Raw genomic sequence first — 17,187 nt, 5'->3', positions numbered from 1 at the left:
ATATTTGGATTAAAAACAAGCTCTGAAAATTAAATATATAAAAATTATTATCAAAATTAAATTGTCCAAATCAATTTAAAAACACTTTCATCTTATTCCTTGTCGGTTCCTGATTCCAAAAACATATACATATGATATGTTTGGATTAAAAACACGCTCAGAAAGTTAAAACAAAGAGAGGTACAGAAAAGCGTGCTATCCTTCTTAGCGCAAGTACTACCCCGCTCTTCTTGTCAATTTCACTGCCTTTGCCATGAGCGGTGGACTGACGATGCTACGAGTATACGGTCTTGCTGAAAAATGGCATTGCGTTCAGTTTCATTCTGTGAGTTCGACAGCTACTTGACTAAATGTTGTATTTTCGCCTTACGCGACTTGTTTTTTCTTTAGAAAGTATGGGTAATACACATCCAACATCAGCCGGACTGAGTAGTCCAAAGCGTGATTCGGTGAAGGTTAAAAGCTTATTACGTAAACATTTTTACTGAGAGTGCAAACAATCAGCCACACAATCATTTTATTTATGAAAGCACTTTGCTGATCAAAAAACAAGTGTTATCTTGTTGTTATGATTTGGCTTTGTTTCGCAGAAACCAACTTTCATTTTACTTTGTGGGTGGCTCCGCGAAGCTGCGTAGCACGCTGACGTCACTAATACAAGCAATCCCGTGAGTCTCTGTCCTTCAGTTGGTTTGTCATTCACTTGGTTGCCATCTACGAAGTGTACACTCTGAATTATTGGCCGTGTTTTTCTCTCGCCAAGGTGAGTAAAATACTCTTCGTCATGAAAAGGAGAAAAATGGATTCTTTCAATGTGATTTATCTAAGGCAACAGTAACAGTTTATGTTGTGAATGGGGAAAAAAACGAATTTACCTTCGTTGGATCGCCCTGCAGTAAAAACATATATGTACAAGTCAGTCTCAAAATGGAAACGATCGACTTATTGAAACTTAGCTTTGTCATCAAAGGGAGTAAAGTGGATTCTTTCAATGTTATCAACCTAAGACAACAGTAAGAGTTGTTGTTATGAATGAAGAAAAAGCTAATAAGTTTCAAAATGGCGACGATCGACTTATTGAAACATAGTGTCGTCAAGTATGAATGCACCTATTTAAACTTGATACATGCAAAAGAGTTATATTTAGCATGACTAGAATCTGGCTACTGTAAATCGAAGTGAAACTTGACGCTTCTTGAACTTCTAAAGCCTCGGCAAACAATGCCAGCTACGAACCGAAAGTTGTATCAAGCTTATGTAAATAGAAACTACCGAAAGTCGTTTGTTCCGAATAATGGAGACAAAAAAATGAAAGTAGAGGCCTGTGTTATTCAATATTTCGACTCGATGCTTGAAAAAATATTTTATGGCCTGCGTTTCCAAAGGAGTATACCTAAAATAGTCTACCCCTTGAAAAGCATTCACATTCATTTTCTGTTGTTGTTGTTGCTGTTAGTTGTTGTTGTTGTTGTTGTTGTTGTTGTTGTTGTTGTTACTTGGCTTTTGTTGTTATATGACTTTTGTTGTTATTATTGTTGTTGTTGGTGTTGCTGCTGTTGTTGCTGCAAGTGTTGCAATTGTTGTTTTTGAATCCAAGACCGACGCTGTAAACACAAGTGTATGCAAAGAGGGTGAAAACAATCTCCAGCTCATGGGCTTGAATATTAGCATCACAACTACTTGTCCAACATCTTGTTTTGTTCTGTTCTTGCTTCTATTTTGTTAAAACTTACCGAAAATAAGAACAAGTTATAATATGATAAACAAAAGAATAAAACTGTAAGCTTTAAAAAACGAATGTTTGCAAACTGGTTTCACCATGCAGTAAAACTATTAGAACGACAATTCGAGACTCAAGACGCTGAAACCAATTACTCCACATGAAATGCTGTCAAAGATGTCATTGATTACTATACCTAGTGAACATGTTTGAAGTGTTCAAAGACGGTTTCTAAATGCACATGTAAACCTAAATAGCAAAAGGATCATACAATATAATTATGTTCTGGATAAATATTTTAATTAGCCTAGTGAGCTAATGAGCGTGCTGTCATCAAATTTGCTTTACAAGTTGAACAACCTATATCTTACAAATCGAAAGGTCAAAATTAATATCTTGACATCTGATTTACAAGGGAGAGGGGCGGGTGTTTGGGGATGGGTTGGGGGAGGGATGAAAAGAGTGTGTTAGTTATAGACAATACATTTGTACACTGGGATATTTTGGTTTTTCGTTGACATAGCCTTGATATCTTACTGCAGGTACATTTCTCAGGAAACTTGCCGCACAGACAGGAACGAAGTTGGTTTCTCCCAAACGACAAAGGTTAAAAGAGAATGGATCGACGTTACGGTTACTTTCGCTGCTCTAGCTGCCGGAAGACCTGGGAGAGTTCTCATGTCTACTGTGACGAAGGAACCGACACTGTGAGTATAGAGAGAAAGTGGTAACATTCCAATTTAATTTTCGAAATGAACTTTCTCTCTCACATAACAGTCCGCATGTAGTTACGTATATGTTCCTTGAACTTGAAAATAAGTTTTACGAAATGAATCCAAATTCGTAGTTAAAATGATTGCTTTTCACCAAGATTTTGTTTTAATTTAAACACACCACCACGGTTCTTCCGGCGTCTGCAAAGTGTGGTATCTTGCAAAAAGCTTCCTTAAATCTTAGACACTTTTCTGGAACATTACCCTGAAAGTTTGCATTCAAGTGTTGGTGTTTCAACATGCGCACCACAAATGATAACTCCAAAGAACAGACTCATATTGACAATTATCATAAAAACTATGATTAGAATGTCAAATCACCGCTATTTGGCCAATATAAACTTGGCCAAAAAAAATTATTGCAACAATTTTCGCACGCTAAGAAAAGCATTAAAACGCAATTCATTTTAGGTAAACTTTATATGCCCCAAAAGGTAATTATGTCAGCTGTACATATCATTTGTCTGATTGATGGTACTTCGTATAGGCATCCCGTGAAAGCCTGTCAAACAAGGTCACCCTTAAAATCGACCTGACAAAAACCATAGCCCCATATTTTAAAATTTGCAAAATTTCAGAATATGCACAAACCAAACACTTGAGACAACCACAGGAAAGGCCATTCAATTTCCTGTTCAGAACATTTTGTTTTATGCACCTGACTTCTCTAGTCTTTATGTAGCCTTTTGTCAAAGGCGGTAGGTGTCAACCGTTTCAGAGGCCCAAAAAGGCACGTTTTGTGGCCATTTTTGAGGGGGTCCTCCACCCAAAGAGCCATATCAGATATCTGCTCAAGTTCTCAATGATTTGCTTTGGAAATTTCAGAAGTTATGACCAATAGGCTGACCTAAATCGGTGTTTACTGTCAATTGTGTTTTAATGCTTTTGTTGTTGCACTAATTTTTGGGCCAAGCTTATTTAACACAGTTGACAGTTGTGATGCAACGGCGCTGTCATAGTCTTAGAAAAAAAAGGGAAGGAAGCGCTCTCAATTAACAAAGACAACAACAGTTGGTGAGAGTTCCGCCGGGGAACAGGTCTCGTGGCACCCGAGAGAGTAAGAATTATTTAAATGAACAACAAACTTTCATCCTCATGTCATAGTTCTGATAGTTTCGATCGAACCAAAGGAGTAAACAACAAAGAAAACAGAATTACCAGAGAGAATAAAATCGACGACTTTTCATTTCGAATGTGTTGTCGTGGTAATAACAAGTGCCGTTGGTGAGTCACAACATACCGATGAGATAAGAAAAAAATGTCACAACATTTTATCACAGATACAGATACAAAAACGCTGTTCATTACGAATGTGTTGTAGTGGTAACAACAACAAAATGAGAGATAAAAAAAATTATCACGAACTTTGATCACAGACACAAGAAAAAAACACCTTCAGCACTGCGAGTCTCGTACTCATGAATAGTAACAGGGCAATCGACGAATCCATTTATCCCATCCATCCGTCCATCCATCCATCCATCCATCCGTCCATCCACCCACCCATCCGTCCATCCATCCATCCGTCCGTCCATCCATCCATCCACCCATCCGTCCATCCATCCACCCATCCATCTACCCATCCAACCCACATACCCACCCATCCAACTAACCACCCCACCCCGCCAACCAACCCATCCATAATCTCTTCCCCAATCTCTTGACGCAGGCGTTGTACGAGCAAGACTGCAAGGACTGCAAGACGCCGTGCACGCCGTACCGGGTGGAGAAGATCCAGTGTTCACAGTGCGGCAATACCGAATGCACGTGCACCAAGAAAGAGCTGGAAGACAAGAAGCGACACGTGGACCCCAGCAAGCCCCACCTGGCTCACCTCTGTCACAAGTGTCGCGCTGGTATGCCGTGTCACCAAAGCTACTGAAAGACCCCCAGTATAAAGTCCTGGCTGAAGTTAAAAGGTGTCAGAGACATAGATTGAAGTCCTATGCACAGTATGCGAGGTCAAAATAGCCCTTACTTAAAATAGTGATTGAACAAGAGACACCTAGAATCCTAGAACTGTGGCTGTCTCTTTCAGGTTCACTAAGCATGGAATGATAATATATGATCACACGCACGCATGCACGATCGCACTCACGCACGCACGCATGCATGCACATACACTACACCACATCGCACCATATGAACATCAAAGTTATACATGGATAGATTGATTTGCACTATTTCAAGATTTTCCATTAGTTTTTTTTTCTCCCTTTGTGTTGAAGTAACAATTATTGCCAACTTCAGCCAGCTTTGGACTTTCTACTACGGTCAGACATCAAAAGATCTTCCAAAATTGACAATATCAAAACCTTTGTAACCTCCAAACTTTTTTGTCAGTAACAAAAGTTTTGAAAGTAAAATCAAGATGTCAAATTTTTCTCGCATGCCTCGATAGAAAAATGATGATGAATGTTCAACTGACTCAACCATGACGCCATGTCTTTCTAAATTACAACAACAAAATCACAAAACAACAAAATACACATCTCTGTCAATGTCATATTTTGACATAGCTCTTACTTCTGTTACATGAATTGAGTCTTATTTTCCCTTATCTTACACTATTAACTAACGCACAACTCCCAATTAATGTAGTTTTCTGTTGTGTCAGTTATGCCTGCAGACCCACTGAAGTGATGCTTACAACCATTTGATGTTGTTTCTGTGATAATGTAAAGTTGTGTCTGAGTATACATTAAACCTTTTCAAGACTTGACATTTTGTTTGATTTTTGGGGTGTTGATGTGAGAATTCCTGACGAACCTTTAGTCGCAACTCTTGTAAAGAGGTCTGAATGCTTCCATCGCGTTGTTACTGCGATCAGCATAAATCTAAATTTATGTCACCGGAGTAATATTTCTTGCGCTCGAAATGTTCACACGGCAGACAGAAAAAGGTAAACATACAACAGTAATGTGTGAAAACAAAAACAAAACATACAACAGTTAATAATAAAACGAACAAATCCAAAATATACATAAACTAGTACACACACACACACACACACACACACACACACAGAGACACACACACACATTGACGGGGCCCGGTCAAATCTTCATTGCCTTTAAGGAAGAAGGGGAAAGATGAGGCCGGGTGGGGGGCGGTGAAGTTGACTGGATAGCCTAGTGTGTGGTGAGATTGGGTGTGAGGGGAGGGGAGGGGTGTGTGTGTGTGTGAATAACCAGCCTCCATGTGTATGGTCCCTAACAAAACAGCACATATGTGCAGGGCGCATGCTGTGGGTGTTACTAGAAATAAAACCTGTCGGCAGACCAGCTCAGCTGTTGCCACTATTACTTACTCACAGGACTCTTACTTCACACAGTCCCCAGTCACACACACACACACACACACACACACAAAAATACGACGCACACACACACACACACGCGCAAACACGACGCCGCGCACACACACACACACACACACACGTAAACACGACGCGCACACACACACACACACTGTCCCCGTACTACTTCACTTGTTAAGACTGTGCTTTTCCCCTGTGCTTGGTACACAGCAGTAAAGATTGTGTGTGTCATTCCTAATCAGTTTCGACAGGTGTGCCTTGAAGTAGTTTAAATGTTCGGAGTAGTCTTTACGTCATAAAGGCGGACCTATATTTCTCTTTTTGCTGCGAACATTCCTCATGTGACTTGTGAAACATACGGTTTATTAGGACACACGCTCATAAAGCTAAGCTGCTTAACGGTGAGTAGATTCTTTTCTGGTAGAATTGACATACACGCATATGCATTTGTTAACCCGTGATTTGTAAAAATGTAAAAACATTTTACAAATCACGTCGAACCTAAAACCGCGATTTGTAAAAATGTAAAAATGTAAAAATATTGCATTCCACAAAGTAATGCATGCCTTTTATTATTATTAATATTTGTTGTTTAGAGCCTCTACGCTGAGTGGTGGGGGTGGTTTTAGATCCACATCTCATTTTGGTGCAATTCCATTTTGCCGCCTTCCCATTTTTTGCCCCATCCATTTTCGCGACATTTCAGAAGCCAAGCGTCATTTTACTAATATGTCATAACAATAGCGCGACATCCCATATTGACACCATCCCATTTGGCCGCCATCCCAATTTTGCTTTATTCTTCTTGCCAAGCCTCACTATACTACTATACTACTAAACTGCGTCATTCAACTAGGGAGACATTCCGTTTACGCAAAATCCCATTTTGCCACAATCCAAAATGTCGCGAAATAGGGATGGCTGCGAAATGGGATGACGGCAAAACGGCATGGCGACAAAATGGAATGTGGCGCTAGTGGTATGACACGGTGGTAAAATGACACTAGGCCCGTGAAATGTTGTGAAAATGGGATGGGGGCGAAATGGGATAACGGCGAAACGGGATTGCGCTAAAATGGGAAGTAGAGCTAATGGAACACGACATGGTGGTAAAATTACACTTGGCCTGTGAAATATCGCAAAAATGGAATGGGGGCGAAATGGGATAACGGCGAAACGGGATTGCGCCAAAATGGGACGTGGAGCTAATGGTACATGACACGGAAGTAAAATGACGCTTGGCTTGTGAAATGTCGCGAAATGGGATGGGGGCGAAATGGGATAACGGCGAAACAGGATTAATAGATCCCTTGACTTTGGGGTAGCGCGACTCTGTTACTGCTAGCTTTGCACTGGGAGCAAGCGACCCGAATTTCCAAGCGATGGGACCAAAAAGTAATGATTTTTTTTCTTCAATAGATCCCTTCACTTTGGACAAGTTAAATATCGGGCGCATTTACGTGATTTGTAAAACATTTTTACAAATCACGGGTTAACAGCATTCTGTACCAATGTAGAACATGAGAGCTTTCCCAGCCAACTTCACTTGTGTGTGAGTGTGTGTGTGTGTGTGTGTGTGTTGAATAATTCAAAGAGATCATTTCAGACTAAAATATATTGGTCCGAATTGTTGTCATCCAAAATAACTTAATCAGTCTTTTTATGATTGCGCTTGAAATATGATACGGTATGTGCAGATCAAATTCATACTAATTATAATAATAATGCATAATATTTATAAAGCGCATGTATCCAGGGTTTAACCCTGCTCAAAGCGCTGTACAATCATTGGAAAAATACAACATAACATTATTTCAAGTGCAATCACACACATATCAGTGAACAAAACAATGCACTATAAAACATTATCACACGCGCGGACACACATACACGCACTATAAAATACACATTGCACAATAATACATGATCACAAACATACGCATTCACGCGCGCGCGCGTGCGCAAAACACATACGTGAACAACTATGTACAGTACTACGACCCATATTACCCGCATAGTGACCCAGATAACATTACATGCTGTCGTAATTGTTTGTGCGAACCTGTCGAACATACCTGGTTCTTCCTATGTTGAACCATAGACCAAATAGCCTGGACCGCCAACTCGTCACGTGACCCTTCGAGGTTACGACTCTCGACTTTCAGGGGCGCGTGACGTCCGGTTTGAAAGGCCAGCGATTCGAAGACAGTGAAAAGAAAGCACGCTCCAGTTATTTGTGACAATGGGAGGTGACAATGAACTGGATTTTCCAAAATTCCAAACTAAACTTAACAAAACTCATCGAAAAACATGTTCCATATGCACTTTTGCTGAGTTTATTTTAGCATTTTCAGAACTTACCTCGGCAACTTCGTCCATGTGTCCGGATATGACATCCCCCTGATTTCTGAAAGGCCATGTAAGCGTAGGTTCCTAAATGCGAGAGGCGCTACCTCGTAATAGAGAGAAAGAGCGGAGAGAGAGCTAGTTGGCGGTCCAGGATAAATGGTCTATGGTTGAACATATCATTGAATTATTCCTCGAACCTACAGAAGAAGACAAAATACTTATCTTTTATTTTATTTACGAGGATTTATATCGCGCACGTATCTCACCACACAAGGCGACTCAAGGCGACTCAAGACTCTGCCAAAAAGTGCAGTGTATGTATGATTTGAAAAACCAGGTTCGAGGAATAATTCAATGATAATTATGTTCAACAGATGATTTTGAACGAGCAATGCTTTTATAACCACACACACACACACACACACACACACACACTCTCTCTCTCTCTCTTTCTCTCTCCCTCTCTCTCTCTCTCTTTCTCTCTCCCTCTCTCTCTCTCTCTTTCTCGCGCTTTTGACGGAGATGGAAGAAACGACGCCTTACTGAGCAAAGTTAACTTTGTGTTCACTTATCAGTTTCTTTATGTTCACTACACACACAAACACGCACACACATCAACACACTTATACTCCCAAACGATAATCTCTTTTCAGCAACTATCATGTCAGCAAAAAACCCAGCTAAATCACCAAAGAGTGCAGACCAAAACAAATCACAAAAGATCGCGGAACATAACAAAACTCCAAAAAAAGACAACCCTGGAAGCAAAACTCCAAAGAAAGACAACCCTGAAAGCAAAACTCCAAAGAAAGACAACCCTGGAAGCAAAACTCCAAAGAAAGACAACCCTGAAAGCAAAACTCCAAAGAAAGACAACCCTGGAAGCTCTCCGAGACGGAAGAACCGAACACCACCCGAACTGGACCGTCGCTATGGCTTCTACCGTTGCAAGGGCTGTGGAAAGCAGTGGGAAAGCTCTCATGTCTACTGCATATCGGGTACTCTGAAGGTAGGTATGCAGTACATGCACATGCAGGGATGCCGTCTACAAGGGAATCATTGTTTAAATACTTACCTTCTTATACTAGGCCTGCAATAGGCGAATTTTTGTGGAAATAACTGTCGGGTGTGTATGAATTGTGAAAGAGTGGATACTCTTGCTTTTAGTGAGGCAAGCTTTCCACACGTGCTCCTTGTCCACGTGTTTTAGACACAACACCTCGCCAGTGACTGGCCTGTAATGTCACGTGAAAAAGTTTTACTCGCTCACTAAAAGCAAAAATATTCACTCTTTCACAACCTATGTTGCCTTTTCACATTTTCTGTTGACACCACATGTACCTCCATTTTAAGACTCCCTCCTTTTCACGACCTACATGACTCAGAGTTTTGATGGCCTTTAAAAGTGTGGTTCTGGTAGTCTTCCGGCTTCAATCTGAAAATACCAGAGAGAACAAATCAGCAAGAGGTAAGACCTACTGCTTGATATTTTGTTTGAAAGGTTGTCCTCTTCCCAGCCAGCAAGACATTAGCGGCCGATAATCGGCCGAACACCCTTCAAAAAGTCGGGCCGGTGACGTCAAAACATACGACGTGGGTGTTGGCCCGACTAACTTTTGCAAAGAGGCAACGAGGCGGCCGACAGGCGGCCGAACACCTGTACTATGGCGGCACGCATCCGGTCCGATGTTAATCGGCCCGATGACTTGTTGGACCTGCGGCCCGACACCTTATGCCGACATCGGGAAGATATCGATTTCAGCGGGAAGACATCAGGACGATGTCGGCCCGCAGGTCCAACAAGCCATCGGGCCGATTAACATCGGACCGGATGCGTGCCGCCATAGTACAGGTGTTCGGCCGCCTGTCGGCCGCCTCTTTGCCTCTTTGCAAAAGTTAGTCGGGCCAACACCCGCGTCGTATCTTTTGACATCACCGGCCCGACTTTTTGAAGGGTGTTCGGCCGATTATCGGCCGCTAATGTCTTGCTGGCTGGGTGCAGCTACAGCAGTATGTATCCCCCCCCCCCCCGCCCCCAAGTGTAACAGTGCAAAATTCACTTAAAGCTACAGCTACAGCAGTACAACCCCCCTCCCCCCAGTGTTACAGTGGAAAACAAACCTACAGATGCAGATAAAGCAGTATGTACAACCCCCCCCCCCCCCCCCAGTGTAACAGTGCAAAACACAACACCAGCTACAGATACAGCAGTATGTAGACCCCCCCCCCCCCCCCACCCGCCCTCACTGTAACAGTACAAAACACACCTGTAGCTACAGATACAGCCGTATGTACACCCCCCCCCCCTCGGTATTACAGTATAAGACACACCTACAGCAACAGATTCAGCAGTATGTACAACCCCCCCCCCCCCCCCCCAATGTAACAGTGCAAAACACACTTACAGCTACAGATTCAGCAGTATGTAAAACCCCCCCCTCCCCCAACCCAAGTGTAACAGTGCAAAAAACACCTACAGCTACAGCAGTATGTACCCCCCCCCCCCCCAACTGTAACAGCACAAATCGCACCTACTGCTACAGACACAGCAGTGTGTACAACCCCCCCCCCCCCCAGTGTAACAGTGCAAAACACACCTACAGCTACAGCATTAATATGTGCAACCCCCAGCCCCCCCCCCCCCGCCCCCACTGTAACAGTACAAAACTCATTTACAGCTACAGATTCAGAATTATGTACACCCCCCTCCCCCCGCTGCCACCACTGTAACAGTACAAAACATACAACACTCCACCCCCTTCCCTCGTGTAGAGTGCAAAACACAGCTAGAGCTACAGATACAGCAGTATATACAACCCCAATCCCCCCCCCCCCCCCCCCCCTGTGTGCAAAACACACCTACAGCTACAAAAACAGCAGTATGTTCAACCCCCCCCCCCCTACTGTAACAGTACATAACACACCTACAGCTACAGCTACAGTTACATCTATGCTTGGCGCTGGTGGACAATATTCACTTTTTTGGCCAAAACCGCCAGTTTTGGCCAAAAAAGACAAAGATTTGGCCAAAAAACCCACACATTTGGCCAAATAAAATAGATTTGGCTATAACTTTTTTTGGGCCAAAACTTTCTATGTAAAAGTTTTATGTTAGCTAAAACGGGAGATTTGGCCAAACTTCTGCCACAAAAAGATTTGGCCAAAAAAAGATTTGGCCAAAAAAAAAGATCTGGCCTAATCTTCACGTTTTTGGCCAAATCTTTTTTGTTTGGCCAAATCTGTTTTTGGCCAAATCTTTTGTATTTGCTGGCGCTGGTGGACAATATTCACTTTTTTGGCCAAATCTCTTTTTGGCCAAAACTTTGCTTTTTTGGCCAAAACTTTGCTTTTTTGGCCAATACCGCCAGTTTTGGCCAAAAAAGTGTGTTTTTGGCAAAATAAGTGAATATTGTCCACCAGCGCTAAGCAGCTTGGCGCTGGTGAACAATATTCACTTTTTTGGCCAAAAACGCACTTTTTTGGCCAAAACTGGCGGTTTTGGCCAAAACTGGCGTTTTTGGCCAAAACTATACTTTTTGGCCCAAACTTTGCTTTTTTGGCCAAAAATGTACGTTTTTGGCCAAAAAAGTGTGTTTTTGGCCAAAAAAGTGAATATTGTCCACCAGCGCCAAGCTGCTTGGCGCTGGTGGACAATATTCACTATTTTGGCCAAAAACACACTTTTTTGGCCAAAACTGGTGGTTTTGGCCAAAACTGGCGGTTTTGGCCAAAACTGGCGTTTTTGGCCAAAACTATACTTTTTTGGCCAAAACTTTGCATTTTTGGCCAAAACCGCCAGTTTTGGCTAAAAAAGTGTGTTTTGGGCCAAAAAAGTGAATATTGTCCACAAGCGCCAAGCAGCTTGGCGCTGGTGGACAATTTTCACTTTTTTGGCCAAAACTATAATTTTTTGGCCAAAACTGGCGGTTTTGGCCAAAACTGGCGTTTTTGGCCAAAACTGGCGTTTTTGGCCAAAACTGGCGTTTTTGGCCAAAACTATACTTTTTTTGCCAAAACTGGCGTTTTTGGCCAAAAAAATGAATATTGTCCATCAGCGCCAAGGGGTACTCAAAGTTTTGGCCAAAACTATTTTTTTGGCCAAAACTTTCAATGCAAAAGTTTTGGCCCAAAAAATATTTGGCCAAATCTAAAACATTTGGCCAAAAAAGTGAAGATTTGGCCAAATGTTTTAGATTTGGCCAAATATTTTTTTGGCCAAAACTTTGCACTTAAAAGTTTTGGCCAAAACATGTTTTTGGCCAAAAACACACTTTTTGGCCAATAATGTACGTTTTTGGCCAAAAAAAGTGTGTTTTTGGCCAAAAAAGTGAATATTGTCCACCAGCGCCAAGCATATACGTCAGTATGCACACCCCCCCTCCCCCCCCCAAGTGTAACAGTACAAAACACACCTACAGCTACAGATTCAGCAGTATGTACAACCCCCTCCCCCCCCCCCCCCCCAGGGTCACTGTGCAGAACACACATACAGCTACAGATTCAGCAGTTAGTATGTACACCCCCCCATCCCCAAGTGTGTAACAGTGCAAAACACACCACCAGCTACAGATAGATCAGTATGTACACCCCCCCCCCCCCAAGTGTTACAATGCAATACACGTCACACCTACAGCTACAGATACATCAGTATGTACACCCCCCCCCCCCCCCAAGTGTAACAGTGCAAACCACACTTACAGCTACAGATTCAGCAGTATGTACTCCACCCCCCCCCCCCCCCCCAGTGTAACAGTGCAAAAATCACTAACAGCTACAGCAGTATGTACCCCCCTCCCCCTACAGCTACAGAAGTATGTTACTACCCCCCCCCCCCTGTAACAGGACAATACACACCTACATCTACAGCAGTATGTACACACCCCCCCCCCCCCACTGTAACAAGACAAAACACACCTACATCTATATTTACAGCAGTATGTACAACACCCCCCTCCCCCACTGTAACAGGACAAAACACACCTACATCTACATATACAGAATAAGATACAGCAGTATGTACTCCCCCCCCCCCTCCCTCACTGTAACAGCAAAACTAACATTGAGAGCCAAAAAAACCGAAATCACTTACTCGCTCCATCCGTCGTTTGTCCTCGAGTTGACGTCTGAATCTGATTGTCATTGCCAAGAGCCTGACTCACTGGCTACACAACTATTCTCACCGCCACCACGTGGCACTGGGACCAGCACTCAGATTGAGATCCCGAGGCGACATTCGTCTCGGATAACATATCATCAATGTGCTGTCCAACATTCCCAAGAATGTCTCTTCTTTCGATATTAACTTGAACTAAGAAAACAAATAAAATTCGCTCACGCGGGAAAGCAGCAGCCATTTTCACACTCAATCTTGTTTACCGTAAGGAAAGCTATTTGAATATTTCAAGTAAATGATGGCGTATTTTTAAAATGTAAAACTCATGATTTGAGCTCATGCTGTATTTGATTGCAAATATGCAAATAAAACTTACAATTAATTATCCTACTCCTATGTGAAAATGTCAACAAATATGAATAATTTAGTTTCGCATTTGCATGGTCAGTCTCATAATGTCACGCCGTTGCTGGACCGACGCTTGAACAGGGGACGTAACAAATGTTAAAATAATGATCATCAATTTGTTATCTCCCGTAACTCTGCATATTTTTATCGACAGCAACATTGCGTCGGGCCGATGTCGGGGTTTATTATGTACATTTGCTGAGTTTTACACACAGTCAAAACGGTATCGGCGCGACAACGGACGACGACACACGACATATGACGACGTCACCCGACTGAAATCGTCAGTCGGCCGACGAAAGCTTGCTAGCTGGGTTGTAGAGGCTCTACGAATGTCGCGCAAATAACTGCTTGGCGTTGACTAGTTTCGTACATGGATTCGTAAATGTTAAAGGTACTTTTAGAACCCTCCCCCTCGCGCAGCCCATCAACGTTTACAACCAATCTGGCCGGGGTTTTACTTGGGATTAGCCCATCCTCCCAACGGGGCATATTCCGAAACTCTTCATCCTGGCTGTATCAATTGTTGATGAATTCCGCAGATGGGCACAAGTAGCCTTTCAGAAATTAATTCACACAAAACGACTCTGCGCAGAAAGCGCCCAGGTTGTTGATTTTTTTGGTATGTGGCAAAGTGAATAGATGGCCTTATCCCATGAATAGATGGCCTTATCCCATGAATAGATGGCCTTATCCCATGAATAGATGGCCTTATCACATGAATAGATGGCCTTATCCCATGCATGGATGGCCTTATCCCATGAATAGATGGCCTTATCCCATGAATAGATGGCCTTATCCCATGAATAGATGGCCTTATCCCATGAATAGATGGCCTTATCCCATGCATGGATGGCCTTATCCCATGAATAGATGGCCTTATCACATGAATAGATGGCCTTATCCCATGCATGGATGGCCTTATCCCATGCATGGATGGCCTTATCCCATGAATAGATGGCCTTATCCCATGAATGGATGGCCTTATCCCATGAATGGATGGCCTTATCCCTTGACTGGATGGCCTTATCCCATGAATGGATGGCCTTATCCCATGAATAGATGGCCTTATCCCATGAATGGATGGCCTTATCCCATGAATGGGTGGCCTTATCCCATGAATGGATGACCTTATCCCATGAATGGATGGCCTTATCCCATGAATGGGTGGCCTTATCCCATGAATGGATGGCCTTATCCCATAAATGGATGGCCTTATCCCATGAATGGATGGCCTTATCCCATGAATGGATGGCCTTATCCCATGAATGGATGGCCTTATCCCATGAATGGATGGCCTTATCCCATGAATGGATGGCCTTATCCCATAAATGGATGGCCTTATCCCATGAATGGATGGCCTTATCCCATAAATGGATGGGAAGAATTTACCCGATGCTCCCCAGCATGTCGTAAGAGGCGACTAACGGATTCTGTTTCTCCTTTTACACTTGTTAAGTGTTTCTTGTATGGAATATAGTCAATTTTTGTAAAGATTTTAGTCAAGCAGTGTGTAAGAAATGTTAAGTCCTTTGTACTGGAAACTTGCATTCTCCCAGTAAGGTCATATATTATACTACGTTGCAGGCCCCTGGAGCCAATTTTTGATTAGTGCTTTTGTGAACAAGAAACAATTGACAAGTGGCTCTATCCTATCTACCCCCTTTCCCCGTCGCGATATAACCTTCGTGGTTGAAAACGACGTTAAACACCAAATAAAGAAAGAAAGAAAGATAAATGGATGGCCTTATAGGCCAGCCAGTCTAAAATAGTGAGCCAAATCGTCCATACCAGAAGGAAATCCATGATACCACCACTGACATTTGGGGGGGGGGGGGGGGGGTGGAGGGTTCAGAGTGTATTTTCTTTTGAAACGTGTGAAATTGCATGGCTACCAATATCCGTACCACCGTTCTACCAATAATCCCTGACCAAATTATTGAGTCATCTGTTTCTGAAATCCAAAACCAGATGAACTGCTAACGTTCCAAAATTCAGAATAAAAAACAAAAATTGTAGGTTATTGGAACGTTTCACATTGTTTGGCCATACCCTTATTGTTTGGCCATACCCTTATTGTTTGGCCATACCCTTATTTCATTGTTTTCAGCATGAAATACCGTGAACTGGTAAGAGTTAATTCTTGACAAAACAAAACGTTAAATTTACAGTAAGCTTACGTCGACCCAGTGGCCATTTAAGCAGACAGACAGACACACACTTATGGTAACATTATTACCCAAACACTGTGTCGACGTACTGTACAGGTAACGTTTTGTTTCATCTATTTCTAATTTCTCTCGACGCAGGTGATGTACAGACAAGACTGCAAGAAGTGCGCCACGCCGTGCTTCCCGTACGAGACAGAAAAAATCGAGTGCAGCATATGCCACAAAACGGACTGCACGTGCACGGAAGATGACCTCAAGAAACGTCACGTGAACGCAAACAAGGAGCACCTGAAGGATCTGTGTCACAAGTGTCGCGCAGGGATACCATGCCAGCAATCGCGTTAACCCGTTATTTTCGGTATTTTATCGGTTGAAATCTGAAAATATAATCAAATCAAAACGTACTCCACAACCGATTTAATCGAAACGCTGGTAAGATCTGATGACTCAAGGGAAGTAAGTCTGAAATATAGTCAACGGTGAGGGAGAGTTATGCAGAACCAGTCTCCTGGCACCTGAGAGAATGATATGAATTAAAATGAACAAGCGATTTTCATGTTCATGAATCGTTTAAAGACTTGTATGATTCTATCGGCCGATGGTTTTAGGCCAAGCTTTCGCCGACAAATTACAACTTTATCATTCCATGCTTTGGTTTGTTCTGACTGTTTGTTGTGACTGACTGACTATTAGGGTTTAACGTCCTCTTAGACCAACTGGTCTATATTGGGACAGGTATTGGTAATACGTTGAAGATATGGTGTGATACTTTGATTCGAACAAGCCCGCTGTGGCTGTCTTCTTCGACACACCAGCATTGGGTTTGTCTCGTCAAAGTATCGAAATACGATCATGATAATTGGAGACGAGAGATGATGCATGCGTATCTTCGTGTTTTCCAAGCCCTGAGACTTTCGCTGTGAACGTGGGATCTTTTTCGTGCGCATGTGTGCACACGGGGGTGTTCGGACACCGAAGAGAGTCTGCACAAAGTTGACTCCGAGAAATAAATCTCTCGCCGAACGTGGGGATCGAACCCACGCTGATAGCGACCAACTGGCTACAAAGCCAGCGCGCTACCAACTGAGCTACGTACCCGCCCCTGTTTGTTGTGATGAGATGAGAGCAAATACTGGGTTGGAAACGTGTTTGCGCGATCATCCAAGTAACACGCATTATGATACATAATGAACGTTAAAATGGTATAAGCCAATCAGAAATAGAACGCACAAGTCATACATGCATAGACAACAGACGATAAATGATTCCCCTACATTAAGCCATGCAAATACAAAGATCACCACTGTAAGGCAATAGTTTATTGTTGATTCTTA

The 17,187-nt window shown here is 42.7% G+C and overlaps 2 protein-coding genes across 2 annotated transcripts; both read left to right on the top strand.

Moving 5' to 3' along the window:
- Positions 1–658: 658 nt before the first annotated feature.
- LOC138982982 (zygote arrest protein 2.S-like) lies at positions 659–5,215 on the top strand. The gene is made up of 3 exons (XM_070356372.1): positions 659–763; positions 2,263–2,427; positions 4,163–5,215. Exons 2-3 carry the CDS (start codon positions 2,338–2,340, stop codon positions 4,373–4,375), a joined length of 303 nt encoding a protein of 100 aa, XP_070212473.1. The 5' UTR covers positions 659–763; positions 2,263–2,337; the 3' UTR covers positions 4,376–5,215.
- Positions 5,216–5,976: 761 nt separating this feature from the next.
- On the top strand, positions 5,977–16,502 carry LOC138982981 (zygote arrest protein 2.S-like). Its single transcript, XM_070356371.1, has 3 exons — positions 5,977–6,213; positions 8,815–9,170; positions 15,992–16,502. Exons 2-3 carry the CDS (start codon positions 8,823–8,825, stop codon positions 16,196–16,198), a joined length of 555 nt encoding a protein of 184 aa, XP_070212472.1. The 5' UTR covers positions 5,977–6,213; positions 8,815–8,822; the 3' UTR covers positions 16,199–16,502.
- Positions 16,503–17,187: the final 685 nt, after the last annotated feature.

Source organism: Littorina saxatilis, linkage group LG12, assembly GCF_037325665.1.
Source record: "Littorina saxatilis isolate snail1 linkage group LG12, US_GU_Lsax_2.0, whole genome shotgun sequence".
Taxonomy (NCBI): Eukaryota; Metazoa; Mollusca; class Gastropoda; order Littorinimorpha; family Littorinidae; genus Littorina; species Littorina saxatilis.
Note: the sequence above shows the minus strand (reverse complement) of the source record. Positions and strands in the feature narration are given on the sequence as shown.

Coding starts and splice junctions, on each gene's coding strand:
- LOC138982982 (XM_070356372.1), top strand. CDS start 2,338: ATGGATCGACGTTACGGTTACTTTCGCTGCTCTAGCTGCCGGAAGACC. Junction 2,428..4,162: donor GTGACGAAGGAACCGACACT/GTGAGTATAGAG, acceptor CTCTTGACGCAG/GCGTTGTACGAGCAAGACTG.
- LOC138982981 (XM_070356371.1), top strand. CDS start 8,823: ATGTCAGCAAAAAACCCAGCTAAATCACCAAAGAGTGCAGACCAAAAC. Junction 9,171..15,991: donor GCATATCGGGTACTCTGAAG/GTAGGTATGCAG, acceptor CTCTCGACGCAG/GTGATGTACAGACAAGACTG.